Source organism: Dendronephthya gigantea, unplaced genomic scaffold (assembly GCF_004324835.1).
Source record: "Dendronephthya gigantea isolate DGI-Jeju-01 unplaced genomic scaffold, DenGig_1.0 000059F, whole genome shotgun sequence".
NCBI lineage: Eukaryota > Metazoa > Cnidaria > Anthozoa > Malacalcyonacea > Nephtheidae > Dendronephthya > Dendronephthya gigantea.
In genome coordinates, this window is record NW_021163069.1 from 1,362,011 (window position 1) to 1,379,900 (window position 17,890).

General features: G+C 39.2%; 1 protein-coding gene and 1 long non-coding RNA gene across 3 annotated transcripts; one reads left to right on the forward strand and one right to left on the reverse strand.

The window, feature by feature from the left end:
• Positions 1 to 584: 584 nt before the first annotated feature.
• LOC114530085 lies at positions 585 to 9,439 on the forward strand. The gene is made up of 2 exons (XM_028551672.1): positions 585 to 2,121; positions 6,054 to 9,439. The coding sequence occupies exons 1-2, from the start codon at positions 969 to 971 to the stop codon at positions 9,428 to 9,430; spliced, it is 4,530 nt and encodes a 1,509-aa protein (XP_028407473.1). The 5' UTR covers positions 585 to 968; the 3' UTR covers positions 9,431 to 9,439.
• On the reverse strand, positions 2,665 to 5,052 carry LOC114530086. 2 transcript variants are annotated; one of them, XR_003687739.1, is made up of 4 exons: positions 4,259 to 5,052; positions 3,521 to 4,052; positions 3,277 to 3,421; positions 2,665 to 2,913 (listed from the first exon to the last, which is right to left on the reverse strand). It is a non-coding gene; the product is annotated as an uncharacterized LOC114530086 (long non-coding RNA). The 2 variants fall into 2 exon arrangements; XR_003687738.1 differs by having other exon boundaries at positions 3,277 to 4,052.
• Positions 9,440 to 17,890: the final 8,451 nt, after the last annotated feature.

A 17,890-nucleotide genomic window follows, 5' to 3' on the forward strand; every position in this document is an offset into this window, starting at 1 on the left:
GCGATGTAGTATTGATACAAAGAATCTTGTATAAAATTTCATATTCCTTACGGTAAAGACCATACCTTGCGACTTTCACTGTGAAATGTGAAAATATCTCAAAATGACGATACGACATCAGCTTACTTGCATGAGCTTGGCAGAGCCACTAAGAGTAATATGAAGCAACTCATTTCCCAAGTATGATCATACTTGAGAGCTGTAGCATCTTTGTGATTCGTTACATTCTGTTCCGTGTGTCAATCCCAAAAATACGCTTACTAAGCGTTATATAATAGTATAGAGCTATAGGCTTTTTGTTAGTAATCTATTTCACAACACGCATCACTCAAGCTCAGTTAAATTTAAGATTGGGAATAATTTTCGGTACGTGCGGCCTAGCCAAGCCGATGGAGCTTGGCTAGTGTGTGCTAGGCGGGTATGACCCACGCAAATTTATTTTTTTCGTTTCTCTGTCAAACACTCCGCGTATAAACTGTCGGAAATATTGTGTGTATGTGTGTGTATGTGTGTATATGTTAGTAAATGTGCGTGGTTGTCACTGTCAGTGTGTTTATGTGAATAAAATATACTACATAATGCATGGAAAAACAGGATGAATGTAAAATAGCGAAAAATAACAGGAAACGATCCTAAATGTATTAACTAGTTGTTTTTGCCAAAATGTATCGAAACGCGGGCACAATGTCCAAGGTAATTTGTTTGTGCCAAGTTAGTGGTTTGAGTTAAACGAAGTACGTCAGAACGGTTTCCGAACCGGGACTATAAGTAAATGTGTAGAACTGTATTATATGGAGATTGTTCGAGATTGGTTCAGATTGTTTTGAGATTGTTGTAAGAGAATTGTTATGTAAAATTGTTGTAAATTAAAGATAAAAGAAAAACCAGCGTGTGCAGGTCAATTTCCTGAACGAAGCCAGTGAATTCTGCGACAAGTGGTCCTTCGAGCCGGATAGCGAGTAAGAAAAATGACAGAATTGGTCAGAAAAAAGAAGTCGAGAGGTGGGAATCGCGGCCATCTGAAGAGAGTCTCGCAGCAACTTGTGGAGCTGATCGATGATTACACTAATGAAAAAAGGGTCGACGCTCTACAAGTTCGGGAGACGATAAACGAAACCCTCGGAGCCATGAAGGAATTGGATTCAGAGATTCTCGAGTTCATCGTGGCTGACGAGGAGTCGACCGAAGAGGAAGTCGCAAAAGAAATCGAAGAGTCGTCGAAGTTACGAGCAGAGGCGAAAAAACTGATTAAGCGTCTTGACGAGAAACTGAAGTTAACTGTTGTTAGTTCGCCGGGAATTAGCAATGGAGCGGTAGATGAAGTAAATGTGGGGGCAAGTACGAGTTTTGCCGCGAGTGAAGACTCGAGCGAGGTGAGCACAGCTGCTAAGAGACATGTCGCGCAGGTACGTGCCAAGCTACCAAAACTAGAAGTGAAAAGATTCGACGGAAATCTGTGTAATTTTCAAGAGTTTTGGGACTCGTTCGAAAGCTCCATACACCGTAACGATGGCTTATCAGACGTAGATAAGTTTAACTATTTACGGGGGCTCGTAGACGGATCGGCGAAGGCATGTATTGCGGGGTTTTCGTTGACTTCGGCAAATTATGTATCGGCGGTGAATATTCTCAAAGAGAGATACGGAAAGAAATCGGCAGTTCAGCGCGCCCATATGAAAAAACTGTTGAAGGTTGACGGCGTGAGAGATGAAAACGATGTTCCCTCGTTACGACGGTTGTGTGACAGGGTCGAAACAAATTACAGGGGCTTGGAAGCACTCGGAGTCGACAAAGAATCGTATTCGTCCATTGTTGTGCCATCGGTCCTCGACAAGTTACCGGAATCTGTGCGACTATTAATTACACGGGGAAAAAATTATCATGAGTGGACTCTAGACGATTTACTGACACCACTAAAAGAGGAAATTTCGTTGCGTGAGGAGCATCATCACAAAGACGCAGAGCGTGGTAAGGACGGGCGTGAAAGGGGAGACAGACGTTGGAATCGTGGAACAACAACGACGCAAGCGTTTTTGACGAAAGGGGGAATGGCGAATTGTGCGTTTTGCCTTGGTCAGCATCGCCATGAAGATTGCAAGAAAGTAAAGACTCTGGAGAACCGTAAGCAAATAATTAGAAAATATTCTCGTTGTTTCAAATGCTTAAATAAGGGACACATACACTGTAAAAAATGAATGGTTGAAACAACCAAAAAAAAAAGGTTCTCCTGGATGCAACCAGGACAACCAATTAAAATTTGGTTATTTTTTTACCAAATTCGTTTTGGTTAAAATTACCAATATTAATATTGGTTGAATCTACCAATATTTAATAGGTTGATGTAACCTATATTGAATTTGGTTGTAACCAATGTGCAATGGTTTTTTGACCAATTATTTCAACCAATTAAGGATGGTTAAATTATCCTGAAATTCAGAGCACTTCAAATCAAATTTGTCAAACACACATATGTATTATAAAAGATCTAATATAATAAATAAATTACCTAATGGTTAGCATTATACATAATACAAAGTACTACACAACACTTATCTTACTAGGATCATCTATCTATACTAAGTCATTTCCAGGTTCTCAAAAGCTGGGTAAAAAGTTTTTAACTCCAATTGGAATGTTCGTTTTTCCGTCTGTTTGTTAGTAATATCTGGTCCAGAAGAAGGAACACATTCTTTGTCTACCCACCTCCATCTTTAGGGTTCTCTGCGTTGGATACATACAATGCAGTCAGCAAACACACAACAGCATTTAAGATGGAAAACTGCTTAAACTTTATTGCTACCATGCCTTCAGCCAAAAGGTCCAGTGAATGGATGTAACCAAGAGATCCAGTTAATAGCAACTTCGGGAATGTTCTTTTTTTACAATGGTCTAAATTTCAACACCACTGTCATCCTAAAATAAAAGTTAAAAATTATAAAACTTTATATTCCTAAGCTTGGAAATAAAACATTTACATATGGCAAAAATCCTGGGACACAAAAGAGTAAGACCCTACACATGACAAGCAGCCACTTGAGCATATTTTTAGTTCTTATGGAGTAACTCTTGAACTATAGTTTAATATTTACAGGGACAATTTCCCAAAATAATTGTCCAGGTCTTTCTCTGCCTCAACTGATGCAGCGGGGCAGTGTAGATGCAATGGTTTTCAATTTCTATTAAATAAGTTTGATTACAAGATTCAGCAGGCAACATAATAAATGTGATTTGCATAGTTCAACATTGTATATTATATACATATATATCTGTAGATACCTTTTTCTAGTTCGGGTGACAATCCTCTAATAGACCAATAATGTGTTGGACATCTTTGTTCTTGTTCTTTTCCAGAACAGCCAGCATTGATGGCTTCTTTGAATCAATGTTTGGGCATCTTAACCATGTGCATCGAAATGATGCTCTACACACAGAAAAAGTAAAAGTCAACAATTAGATAAACCAAGATATGTATATAAGATATATTAACTTCCACAAATAGTTACTAACAATTACTACTTACCACATATACTCTTAACTTTCTCTGGGTCGAGTTGGGGTTTTGCATCCTTTTCTTTAAAGGCATAATTTGAAAGTTTCCCAGGGATGGAATGAGAGCAAAGTTGTTCTTGCATCCTTGACATGCCCATAATTGCATAAACCAAATTTTGACCTTTGGTTAATATGTTTGGATATAAGAAAATCTGTAAATTTTAACAGTAAATATGAAATTTAAACATTTGACACCTTATTCATTCTTAGCATGATGCCATGATATAGCTATAGAATTTATAAATGTACTGCAAAAGCATTGACAGAAATAGTTGTAATGGCCCTATTTATAATGATATAAATAAAAGGTATATTATATTATCTATATGATTCACCAGAAGTAGGATTTACAGTTGTTGAGTTTTGACAGCATAAATACAATAATACTTGCCATTTCTGATTCAGCATCAGAATTTGAGGATTTCTGATTCAGCATCAGAATTTGAGGATTTCTGATTCAGCATCAGTCACAAGAATCTTGCACTTAAAGGTGATCTTGAAGCCTTGATGGAGTGAATAAAGTAATCTTTTATTAAAATGACTCAGTGCATGGTTATATATAGAGGGCATTTCATATTTAATTAATACTAGTAGGCATGTGACAGCTAGACAAAGTTTTGAAAAAGTGTCCAGCAGCCATACAAAGTCTGATCTGAAAAAATAGTCAATATTTTAAATATAAACATATACTATATACAAACACACTCACCACTGAATTATAATACTTTAGCTGTACACATGTTGTTGTTGAAATTGTAGATAGTTGAATGGAACCTTTGATTATTTTCTTATCAACTTTAGAAATTCCACATGGCCATGACACAATTACTTCTTCCTCGCGATCACAGTCACTATTCACAAATAATTCGGATCTCCTCGCATATTAATCCAGCGTGTTTCACCAATTTCGCATGACTACTCATTGACAAATTCAAATAACGCGTATTTTATGTTAAAATACGAAAGAAAAACTCACTAAATTCTACTATAAAACCTTGAACCGATGACAAAGAGTCAAAGACGCGCTCAAAATTTGAAAATAACGCGTGTCGGTTATACAAGTCCCACATAACCTTGCGGTCCTCTTTGGGCAAAACGCCCGCCACGTAACCTGCGAACAGGTATATTATGAAGACAGTTTACAGATACATGCATGTGTGATTTGTCCTTACAAAACGAGTGATTTTTGCTGAGAAATTTAATTTTAAGATTTAATATTCTATAGGATTTGTAAATTCTATAGGATTTGTGAATTCTATAGAATACGGCAATGGAATTCTATATAGCATAAGATCATAAGAAGTCCTATAGAATATTCTATAGCCATAGGATTTAGAATGTGCTATAGCATTCTAGCATATTTTATTGGATTCAATAGAACATAGAACCAGAAGTCTACAAATATACCCCATTGACCACAAAGAGTAATTGGTAAATTTAACCAAATTTTATTTGTTGCTACTAAATATATTTGGTTGTTTTTACCAATATGAGCTTTCATATTCATTTTACCAATTTTTTATTGGTTATTTCTACCATTTTAATTTGGTTTTAACCAATTTAATTGGTTGAAACAACCATTTTAAATGGTTGCAACCTTTTTTTTTGGTCATTTCAACCATTCAGTTTTTACAGTGTAGCGAGGAACTGTAGTATAAGAGTAAAATGTAGTGCATGCAAAAAAGAACATCACACAGCCTTGTGTGATGCGGAGAATAACCCAGAGGGCCTGGAGGTAGAAGGGGAGGAAGGGAATTTAAGTCCTACCAATGGCACGGGTACTATAGCTACTTTAGTTGTTAGTCCAAAAAATAAGGTTGTTAAGTCGGGATGTAGTGTGGCGTTGCAGACGGCTCAGGCAATGTTGGTTGGGCGGAAAACTGCGCGAGTGAGAGTGTTGTTTGACTCAGGGAGTCAAAGGTCCTTTGTCACTACAAAACGGGCTAGAGAATTGGGTTGTAAGATGTTGCGGAGAGAATCGTTGAGTGTTGGGACGTTTGGGCAGAGAGCTTTGAAGTCTGTGGTGCGAGAAGTTGTTCAGTTAGATTTGAAGTCTGTTCGAGGTGATGAGGTTGTGTCGGTTGAGGCCTATGTTGTGCCAGAGATTTCTTTCATTAGAAATCAGCATTTGGAGCGGGTACGGGATAGTTACCCGCATTTGAAGGGTCTTTGGTTGGCAGATGTATGTATGTCTAATGTAGAGTTGGAAATCGATGTTATGGTTGGTGCTGATTATTTGTGGATGTTTCACGGGGATCGTATTGTGCGTGGTAAGGCTGATGAGCCTGTGGCGATCGAGACTTTGTTGGGCTGGGTGTTGTCTGGGCCAGTTGGATTGGCAAGGCGAGATGCGGATGATAGTGCGGTTGTGAGTATTGTAAGTTGTGAGCCAGCCGTAGATGTTGGTAGGTTTTGGGAGTTAGAGAGTATTGGGATTAAGGCAGATGTAGACGTGCATGAGTCAGTTATCAGCGATTTAAAGTTTAATGGGCAGCGTTATTCAGTAGGTCTACCTTGGAGGGAGAATCACGATCCGTTGCCGTCGAATTATGAGGTGAGTATCAAACGCATGAAAGGCCAGATTAGGCGTCTCACTAAGGATCCTGAGTTACTGTCTGAGTACGACGCAATAATTAAGAATCAAGAACAGGTAGGTATCATTGAAAGAGTAAGCAAGGATGAAATAGGTCCGGATTCTAAGGTACATTATATTCCCCACCAAGCCGTGGTTCGTAGAGATGCTAAAACTACAAAAGTTAGGATAGTGTATGACGCGTCGGCGAAAGCGCAAAAGTCTAGTGTTTCCTTAAATGATTGTCTGCATGCTGGACCGTCTCTTAACCCGCTTTTGTTCGATATTCTTGTCCGTTTCCGAGAGCAAAGTGTAGCGCTAGTTGCGGATATAGAAAAAGCGTTTTTAAATATTGAAGTGCATGAAAGAGATAGGGACAGTCTTAGATTTTTGTGGGTTGATGATGTTTTGCGCAACAATTTAAACCCTATAGTGTATCGATTTTGTCGGGTAGTGTTTGGAGTGAATTCGTCGCCGTTCCTGCTTAATGCCACGCTAAGACATCACATAGGTAAGTATGCGCTGATGGATGCGGAATTTGCCGAAAAAATGCTAAGAGGGTTTTACGTAGACGATTTAGCAACCGGTGAAAGGTCTACAGAAAGCGCGTATTTGCTTTATACGAAAGCTAGAGAGCGCTTGAAAGAGGGCGGATTTAATTTGCGTAAATGGCGCACAAACAACAACGAATTGCGGTTGCGCATTGAAAGGGAAAACTCAGAGCAAAACGGTGCCAAGGGACTTGAGCCAACGTATGCCAAAACAGCACTTGCGTGCCGAGGCGGAGATCAAGTTGATAAGGTATTAGGGCTCGAGTGGGATTGCGTGGGAGATACGATTAAGTTTAATTTTGGCCATTTGACCCAGAAAGCGCAAAGGTTAGAGCCTTCGAAGAGAAATGTTTTGAGCCTTCTTGCTTGTATATTTGACCCCCTAGGACTTATAAGCCCTACGGTTGCAAAGGCTAAGATTTTATTTCAAGATATTTGTGTCAGCGGGCTAGATTGGGATGATGTATTCAGTAGGAACTTGAGAGAAAAGTGGGAAAGGTGGTTGGCAGATCTTAGGGAGACCGAGGAAGTGATACTTGAGAGGTATAGGGAAGAACGAGTGGGCGATAGAATTAGTACAGGAGGAGCCAAACATTGGTTGCATGGTTTCGGTGATGCGTCAAAAAGAGCATATTGTGCCGTTGTATATCTTGTTACAATTGAGAGCGGTAAAGCGTATGTAAAGTTGATCGCTAGCAAAACTCGAGTTGCGCCGCTAAAAGAATTAACAATACCACGTTTAGAATTAATGGCGGCCAGGATTTTGGCGCAGTTGATGCATGCAGTAAAGAATACCTTAGAATCTGAGTATAAGTTTGAGGGTATTAAGTATTGGACGGACAGTAAGACGACGCTGTGTTGGATACGCAACACGGGAGAGTGGAAACAGTTTGTTAGACATAGAGTTGACGAGGTCTTGAAATTGACCAATAAGCTTGATTGGGGACATTGCCCGGGAAAGGAAAATCCCGCTGATTTAGGGTCCCGAGGTGTTTTGGTCTCGGAATTAAAAAATAGCAAACTTTGGTGGCTAGGACCGGGATGGCTAACAGGGTCACCAAGTGGCTGGCCACAATTGGGGGATATTCTACCCACACCAGAAAGTAAGGGAGAAGAGAAAAAATTGAGTGTTAACTTGATGATAACTGTAGATTCTCTGTACGGAATTTCAAATTTGATTAAAGTAAATAAGTTCAGTTCTCTTACTAGATTATTAAGAGTGACAGGTTGGTTGAAACGATTTGTTGCAAATTTGAAACGAAAGAAAGCAGGGGAGAGCATAGTTACTGGAACGTTGCATGAGAGTGAGTTGCGAGAAGCTGAGGTAGAGTGGATAAAGGTAGCACAATTAGTTTTAAAAGACCAAACTAGTTATAACCAGTTAGAACGACAGTACGGGTTAATAGAAAGAGATGGCATATTGTATTGTACCGGAAGATTAGGCAAATCCGATTTAGACATAGAAGCAAGAGAGCCAATAGTTTTGCCCAAGGGTCATATATTTACCAACCTGGTTATAAAACGTTGTCATGATTATGTTTTGCACAATGGTGTAAGGTCTACTTTAGCACAGCTTAGGTCAAAATATTGGGTTCCTCAGGGAAGACAAGAGGTGAAACGAGTGTTAGCAACTTGTGTAATATGCAAGAAATGGAAATGCAAGCCATGTACCAAACCGCGCCAAGCGGCGTTGCCAAGATTTCGCGTTACAAAGTCTGCACCATTTGCAAACTCAGGCGTTGATTTCGCGGGGCCTTTATTTGTTAAAGCTAAGAACGGCAAGAGTATGAATAAGGTTTATATAGCGCTATTTACGTGCTGCGTGACGCGAGCTGTGCATTTGGAGCTAGTTGAGAATTTGAAAGCGCCAACATTTTTGCGATGTTTTAGGCGATTTGTCGGCAGAAGAGGAACGCCAAAAATTATGGTCTCTGATAACGCTAAAACGTTCAAGGCTAGCAAACGAATTTTACAAGATTTATTTGATAACGGCGAAGTAAAGGATTGTTTGAGTAACAAGGGAATAGACTGGAGATTCAATTTAGAAAGGGCCCCTTGGTGGGGAGGTTTTTTCGAAAGACTAGTCGGGGTAGTTAAAACGTGCTTGAGGAAAGTGATTGGAAACGCGAAACTTACATTCGATGAATTAAGAACGATATTAGTGGAAGTAGAAGCGACAGTAAATGACAGACCTTTAACCTACGAGTACGATGAGGTAGGGAGCGAAGTATTGACACCCTCACACTTGATTCACGGCAGGCGAATTATTGCATTACCAGACAGCCAAACCCAGGTTAAGGGTAAGTATGAATCTAAGAGAGACACCATAGCTAGGTTTAAGTATATAGGTACGGTCGTAGAGCATTTCTGGAATAGATGGAGACGGGAATATCTCACAAACTTGAGAGAGTTCCACAAGGTAGGTATATCAGAGAAGCGGCAGGTTTCAGTGAGTGTAGGAGATGTTGTTATTGTGTTCGAGCAGGGAAAAAAGAGAGGAGAATGGAAGACGGGTATTGTGCAGGAGTTGATTGTCGGCAAGGATGGAGTTGTTCGTGGTGGTAAGGTTTGTGTAATGACAAATGGTTGCAAGCAGAGGATTAATAGGGCCGTGCAGCACTTGTACCCGTTGGAAGCTGGTCGAGTGGAAGTTGGTAAAAAGGTTGAGGCGGTGCAGAAGGAAAATGTTGTTAAGAGGGTTGCAAGGAAGGCCGCCTTGGATGCAAGGTGGAAAACACAGGCGATGCTTGACTCGTAGGCGAGTCAAGGGGGGGAGAGTGTCGGAAATATTGTGTGTATGTGTGTGTATGTGTGTATATGTTAGTAAATGTGCGTGGTTGTCACTGTCAGTGTGTTTATGTGAATAATAAATATATTTACTACATAATGCATGGAAAAACAGGATGAATGTAAAATAGCGAAAAATAACAGGAAACGATCCTAAATGTATTAACTAGTTGTTTTTGCCAAAATGTATCGAAACGCGGGCACAATGTCCAAGGTAATTTGTTTGTGCCAAGTTAGTGGTTTGAGTTAAACGAAGTACGTCAGAACGGTTTCCGAACCGGGACTATAAGTAAATGTGTAGAACTGTATTATATGGAGATTGTTCGAGATTGGTTCAGATTGTTTTGAGATTGTTGTAAGAGAATTGTTATGTAAAATTGTTGTAAATTAAAGATAAAAGAAAAACCAGCGTGTGCAGGTCAATTTCCTGAACGAAGCCAGTGAATTCTGCGACATAAACTGAGCATGAATGGCGTAATCTGTGTTACACGGCCTTCTTTTATGTTCCGCATGTCTAAAGGCCATTCTCCATTATATCCGCTCCGCCCGCGCGGGCGAAGCGCACTTTGTTTTTCAGGCCGGTCACGGTCGCATGGGCAGAATTTCAAAGGCCGCTACGCCCGCGCGGGTGAAGCGGACGGTAATGGAGAATAGCCTTAACACACGTGTCTATTTCCTTCTAATCACAAGCAGAGCATTGTTATGGTAAATTTTAACTTTGCATATCATTATACGTGTTGTGAATATTTAAAATATTCGCTGAGGGTAAATCCCTTGCTCTTTTACATGTATTCCCACATTCCCACACTCTAGCCCCTGTCCCCCGAATAAGTACACTTCGTTTGGACGTCAATAATACGCTACCAATATGTGCGATACAGTTCGCTCTATGTTTATAGTCCTTTGCGCTTGACAATACGACAAATGCAACTTACGTCGGACGCTGTCGCTTTTGGATAGGTAGAGGTGGTGGGAAGGCACACACAAAGCGTTTTAACTGGTTAATATCTTGCCAGGGTTGGTCGACCGTGCTAGCAGTCGGTGATGAAAGCTTTGCGGACGCTCCGTCGGGATTGAGAGCCTTCGCAAGTAGTTGTAGATAATAGGGACCTTAAGTATGTAGGACGGCAACACGACGACGACGCGGCTGAAATTCTCCTTTAAATAAATGCTATGACAAAGTTGTTGTTTTATATTATTAATTCTACCAATTCAGTGAGATATAAGGCGTTAAAAACATTGTGTTTATGTTTAAGGACAATTCTATAGAGCCTAATTCGAGGGAGGGCTCGCTGGGCCTGAAATGCAACCGTTCTAGGCAAGACGTAAAAAACGACGTTTTCTCGTTGTAAACAGAACGAAGACGACGTCTAAAACCCATCATGGGTCTTTAAATATTCATTTCTTTTCAATGACCCATTGTATTGATAGCCGTCGTCGTCGCGTTCGCGTTCTACATGCTTAAGGTCCCTACTAAATAGCAGTATGACGACGTGTCCACCCTACATGATCCATAATCTCTAAAAAGGGTGTCTCCGGTTAGTATGGAGCGTTATGAAAGACAAAATTAACTTATGGTATTTTGATGTGATCATTCTATATTACGAACTAGGTTTCTAGTTCTGATGTGTTTATCAAATGAGACAGTTTTGGAATTCTTTTGCTGTTTTGGGTTTATGTAGTAGTCTTGTTGTTTATGTTAGTTGCAATTATGATGTTCAGTTTCCCATTATTATGTTAGTTTCCCGTTATGATGTTAGTTTCCCATTATGATGTTAGTTTCGCATTATGATGTTAGTTTCGCATTATGATGTTAGTTTTGTTATTTCTTCGCAACTTGGCTTTATGATGTTACCATGAACATTTGGGGATGCAATTGTGTGTTTAAACGAATGTAACAGTGCACTAGATTTATCATATCGATGCCCTGTAGAGCATTCGGGAGGCGTAGGAAGACCAAGATTGGCTGTGACAAAGAATCAGTTGGAATACTTAATCGATAATGACTTTAGTGCCACCGACATCGCAAAAATGTTAAATATCTCTGTTCGAACTGTACATCGTCGATTTCAGGAGTTTGAACTGTTGATCAGGGCATCTTATTCTTTTGTCAGTGATTGTGATCTCGATGCTACTGAACAGTTATAGTTACTTAATTTACTTTATTCTTTTCACGAAGTTCATAATGAAAACGGTTATCGTAGAATTCGAACCATCGATTTTAACACTTGGGAGACCATCGTCTTCGCCACTAGCCCGCAAGGTCTTGTGCTGGATGACCATGGTAATTTAGTTTACTTTATCCTTTCACGAAGTTCATAATAAAAAATAGTTTTGGCAAGATTCGAAACATCGATTTACCACTTAAGAGACAGTTGTCTTAGCCATTAGACTGCAAGGCTTTGTGCTGAGCGGCGATGGTTATTTAATTTACTTTATTCTTTTCAGGAAGTTCATAAAAAAAAGGTCATGGCAGGATTCGCACCATCGATTTACTACTTGGGAGACAATTGTCTTCACCACTAGACTACAAGATCTTGCGCTGAACGGTTATTGTTATTTTAATTTATTTATCCTTTTCACAAAGTTCGTATTGAAAAACGGTTATGGCAGGATTCGAGCCATCGATTTAACACTTGGGAGACCATCGTCTTCGCCACTAGACCGCAACGTCTTGTGCTGAAAGACCATGGTTATTTAGTTTACTTTATCCTTTCACGAAGTTCATAAAGAAAAAGGTCAAAGGAGGATTCGAACCATCGATTTACCACTTGGGACACAATTGTCTTTGCCACTAGTCCGCAAGGTCTTGTGCTGAACGGCCATATTTTTTGGTCTACTTTATTCTTTTCACGAAGTTCATAATGAAAAGGTCATGGCAGGATTTGAACCATCGATTTACTACTTAGGAGATGATTGTCTTCGCCACTAGACTGCAAGAACTTGTGCTGAACGGTATGGTTATATAATATTTATCCTTTTCACGAAGTTCATAATGAAAACGGTTATGGTAGGATTCGAACCATCGATTTAACACTTGGGAGACCACTGCCTTCGCCACTAGACCACAAGGACTTGTGCTGAACGGTTATTGTTATTTAATTTACTTTATCCTTTTCACGAAGTTCATAATGAAAAAGGTTATGGTAGGATTCGAACAATCGATTTAACACTTAGGAGACCATCGTCTTCACCACTAGAGCACAAGGTCTTGTGCTGGATGACCATGGTTATTTAGTTTACTTTATTCTTTTCACGAAATTCATTATGAAAAACGGTTATGGCAGGATTCAAACAATCAATTTACCATTTGAGAGACCATCGTCCTCGCCACTAGACTGCAAGATCTTGTGCTGAACGGTTATAGTTACTTAATTTACTTTATTATTTTCACGAAGTTCATAATGAAAACGGTTATGGTAGGATTCGAACCATCGATTTAACACTTGGAAGACCATCGTCCTCGCCACTAGCCCGCAAGGTCTTGTGCTGGATGACCATGGTTATTTAGTTTACTTTATTTTTCCACGAAGTTCGTAACCAAAAATGGTTTTGGCACGATTCGAAACATCGATTTAACACTCGTGTTAGCCACTAGACCACAAGTTCGTCGGGGAATGGCTACGTTTATTTGATCTACTTTATCGTTTTCACAAAGTTCATAATGAAAAACGGTCACGGTAGGATTCGAACCATCGATTTACTACTTGGGAGACTATTGTCTTTGCCACTAGAGCACAAGGTCTTTCACGAAGTTCATAATGAAAAAGGTTATAGCAGGTTTCAAACCATCGATTTACCACTTGGGAGACAATTGTCTTAGCCACTAGCCTACAAGATCTTGTGGGGAATGGCCATGGTTACTTAGTTTACTGTATTTCTTTTCACGAAATTTATAATGAAAAACGGTTATGGTAGGATTCGAACCATCGATTTGCCACTGGGGAGATCATTTAAGTTTGAAAACCTTCAATCCAATTGTTTTTGAAGCATTCTAATAAAATTTTGTGTGTTCCTTCACAGGCAGCTAGTGATCTACAATAAAAATAACCAATGATTCAATATTTTGTCCACCACAACCCAAGGTGTGTACATAGTTTTTACTAGTAAACAACTCTAACATGCCTTTCCCTGAACAAGTAAAGTTGTCGGGTTTAAATAGAAATAAACACACTTACAATGATTTCACAACTTCTTTTTCTCGTTCCCGTTTGCTTCTATCCGATTCGTTGAACAAGTTTTTAAAGAAAATATCTAAAGCTGATAACGTGATGTTATCATTGAATCACCACCTTTTCGTATATGGAAATGAATATTGTGTTTCCATACTGCTTAATTCACGATCAATATGGCGGTTGGTCGGTAGCTCTATATATTTTTTTATGATATTTATTTTATCTAACGAGTTTCGTACATCTCGACGAATTAATATGGCATTTAAGAATGCTAATTGCATGGATTTGGACGGATTGGCTGCGGATGGCATAACCTTGAGTATTTGTAGAGATATTGCTTTTCGATGTCGGGTCAACATGCAACGAGTTGGTTTTGAATCTAAATACAAAGTCTCATTTGCGATTGCTAAAGAAACGAAACATTGATTTGTTAGTCTAGTCCTATGTGCGAAGCCTTTTAAGCAGGATCTAACAATGTGTGTGGATGTTTCGTCTAATCCATATGGCGACACATTTGTTATGCTTTTCATTAAGGGTATATATTTGTCAGCCCTGACACCCCTGACATCTACGAACGTCGAGTCTTTGGGGTCTGGTACCTGAACTGTGACTGCGCAATTACTGCGACGCCGATGATGTAAATTAAATATTAAAGAGAAGGCAGCAGCGCCAGCATGGCGTCTAAAAAAAAGTTTAAGATAGATGCTAATGCTATTCGTAAACAAGTCGGCGATTCTCTTTCTCAAGAGAAGTGTTTACGAGATAAAATTGCGAAATTAATTCTTTAAATTTGATTTCGGCAGCTGATAATCATTTGGTAGAAGTGTCTTTAGTCAGCCGTTTCGGGCTCAAAAAAGTTGTTGAAGTTGCTTCAATGGTAAAATCGATGATATTTTTGCCCAAACGTGCAGCACTTGCGAAAGTGTCAGGCAGCCTTGATATCTCAACCGTTAAGGCCACGGAAATTTTTGAACAATTTGTAAAAGTGCAGTTTTCGGATGACGATACAGAAGATTTTGTTGCGCCAAGAGTTATATTAACACCGCCGACATCCGTATGTCTTAATTGTCAACAACAATTGGTACAGCACCATCCTCCGACAGATGCATGAGAATATATACTCTCAAGGGCTTTGTTCAGGGAGAAGAATGGTCTCTTCGATGCAATGGATGCCAGACGACATACAACTACAGCAAGTACGGCAGCCGTATTGGCTGGAAGCTCTACGCGAATGAGAGGAATCTTGCTGAGTCGTCTGATTGCTGTTTTTTAGAGCGAAAATTGTTTGAATGGTTCACTTCGTTGAGGTAACCACTTGTTAATGAATTTTGTATTGTAATGTGAGGGTCGTATAATATATTTATACATTTTATGGTGTAAAATTTAATATATATATATATATAAGTGCGCATTTTCAGTCGTATTTGTAGCTCTAAAATTGTTTTCTTACTCGCGAAACAAGGTAATGCATATAACCCCTTACACACTTTTAATTGACAGCACAAGTATTACCTCTTCCAGGCGATTGTCTCTCAACCTCGTTCCCAGGGTCTTTTGGGACTTTATGAGAAAGAAGAGGAAATCACCACCAGAATCAAGGTAAAAGGCCCTGGGAACGAGGTTGGATTGTCTCTGCCACCTGGCCCAGTGGCGTCGCCAGCTTGATAAGTGTGGGGGACTTATTTATATATTCGTGTTTTACATTATTCATTTCTTTTCAAATTGATTGTTTTATCGGTCTGTCAACATGAATATATGAATATGTCCACCCCACTTATCGATGCTGGCGACGCCATTGACCTGGCACAAGCTTAAATTGCATATAATTACTGGATAAACTTCTCGATTCAAAGATTTATTTAAGCCTTCACTGTTTATAACCAAAGCATGTATGTATATATCCCAAATAATAATATTCACAAGAATTGTTCTTTAGATTGCTTAATTATTGATCCTCCATAATTATATGTGATTTAATTATATTCTATTGTAATTATATGTAATTAATTTAGTTTGGCTTGATACAGTTCGTCAAATATTTTTTATTCATATTTTAAACAGAGCTATTAGGCATCTAAATGCTTTGCTAGAAGGCTAAAAGTTAATAATATACTTTGCAGGAAATATATTTAAATCGAAAATCTATTCAGAACTTTTCTCTGACACCCGTTATTATGGCAACAGAGACGTTTTGCAATGGCCGCAAAACAGGGTTTAATGGTGTTTATATCGCAAACGAGTTCAGTGACCCCAATTTTTTTTTGCAATAAACATTTACACTATAGATGCTTTATCTCTAAAAAGTTTTTTAAAATTCCGTCAAGTCTGTTTATTAAAAACGTTTTTTTGGCTTATTAAAAATTTCCCCAAAATTTTCGTAAAAACTTTTTAAAACGTTTTTATAGATAAAGCATGTAAAGCGTAAATATTTCATGTCAAAAAAATGGGGTTCACCGAACTCGTTTAAGATATAAACACAATTAAACCCTGTTTGGCAGCTATCTGCAAAGTATATTAACTTTCAGCCTCAAAAAACTGGGCTTTTTAAATTTTTTTTTAAAAAACTCTCCCCACCTATACCTGCTTCTTGATTGGTCGATCAGATACCAACATTGCACATGTATTATTATCATTACTAATCATAGATGTGTTATTATTGTTTTCATAATGTATTTGCAACTATGATAACTGTTATATAGCAACAGTCATGTTGGTTATAAATATGATGTGATGCAATGATCTTGTCTTGTAAACTTCGGGATAACTCGTTTCGAAATAAATTCTCCGCTTTTGCCTTTTATATTTTTCACTTTTTGTTAACCATGTAGCCTTTTCCTTTCCATACTTATTATGGGTATTTATACAAGCGAAAATAGGACGTAGACCTTCAAGGAATGTACCAATTTTCCTAAATATAAAATTATTATACGCACGGCTTATAATAAAGACGAACCTCCATTCTAAACTATGAGCCGCGGCCTATAAAAATCGCAAATAATATATATGATCTTTGCAACTTATTAGTTTAAAGGAGTATATTTGCTGTTTAAAAGCCTTAAAAGGGAAGTCAAGTCCGTTCTGCGCATCATTTCTGCGCACTGTTTACAATTGCGTTTTTGTTTTGGTACAATGCAACTGTCTTACATGAAGTCTTTCGCCTATTCACTCCTGTTCAAGCAGATGGATTTGTAATAAAATTTTTCAGGTGTCATAGCTTTGTGTGCGGCCCGTTTATAATAAATATCTTCCTTCCTGATTAACGGCAAGTAAGTGGAAAGAAAAATGAAATGTCACCTGGTCAACATGCAAGGATATTTGAAAAAGACATGCCGCATTTCATTGCCGAAACTATACCGCAATGGATGAAAGTCTCAGCACAGCAGATGAAGATCTGAGTTTCCTAGAGGAAATTTCTACAGTTCCCAATGCGGATAAAAACATGACGATCTGTTCATGTAGAGGGATGTGTTTGCGACCGAAAGGAAGAAATGCTTGTCCGTGCAAGCAAATGGAGCAATATTGCTCATCTATTTGCCACCCAGAAGGGACGTCTTGTTTGAATAAACGCCATATTCAAGAAAGCGAGACAGATTCGAGTGAAGCAGATGAAAGCAAGTCAGAAGTAAGTCAGAATTTATGTTTCTACGTGTTGCTGAATGTAAATTTCTGAAAAATACTTGTAATTTTAGGAAGACAGCGAACACGACAGTGATGATTCTTCCGATAGCGCTGGGCCTAGTGCAAAGCGCGCAAAAGGAACCAGAAGAGGACGTGGAAGTGGTAGAGGTCGTGGAAGTGGTAGAGGACGTGGAAGTGGTAGAGGACGTGGAAGTGGTAGAGGACGTGGAAGTGGTAGAGGTCGTGGAAGTGGTAGAAATCGTGGAAGTGGTAGAGGACGTGGAAGTGGTAGAAATCGTGGAAGTGGTAGAGGACGTGGAAGTGGTAGAGGTCGTGGAAGTGGTAGAGGACGTGGAAGTGGTAGAGGACGTGGAAGTGGTAGAGGTCGTGGAAGTGGTAGAGGACGTGGAAGTGGTAGAATCGTGGAAGTGGTAGAGGACGTGGAAGTGGTAGAGGACGTGGAAGTGGTAGGGAGGACGTGGAACGGGTAGGGATGTCGATGAACTAGAAGTTCGAGGAACTAGAAGAGGACGTGGTCATGGGCAATTACAACCAGAAGAAGACGCTGCACAGCGTGTTGTGGACCATGACCAACAGCTGCAGGTACATTAGCATGATATCTAGCCTTTTAGTTACCT

Coding starts and splice junctions, on each gene's coding strand:
- LOC114530085 (XM_028551672.1), top strand. CDS start 969: ATGACAGAATTGGTCAGAAAAAAGAAGTCGAGAGGTGGGAATCGCGGC. Junction 2,122..6,053: donor AGTAAAGACTCTGGAGAACC/GTAAGCAAATAA, acceptor AGCGTTATTCAG/TAGGTCTACCTTGGAGGGAG.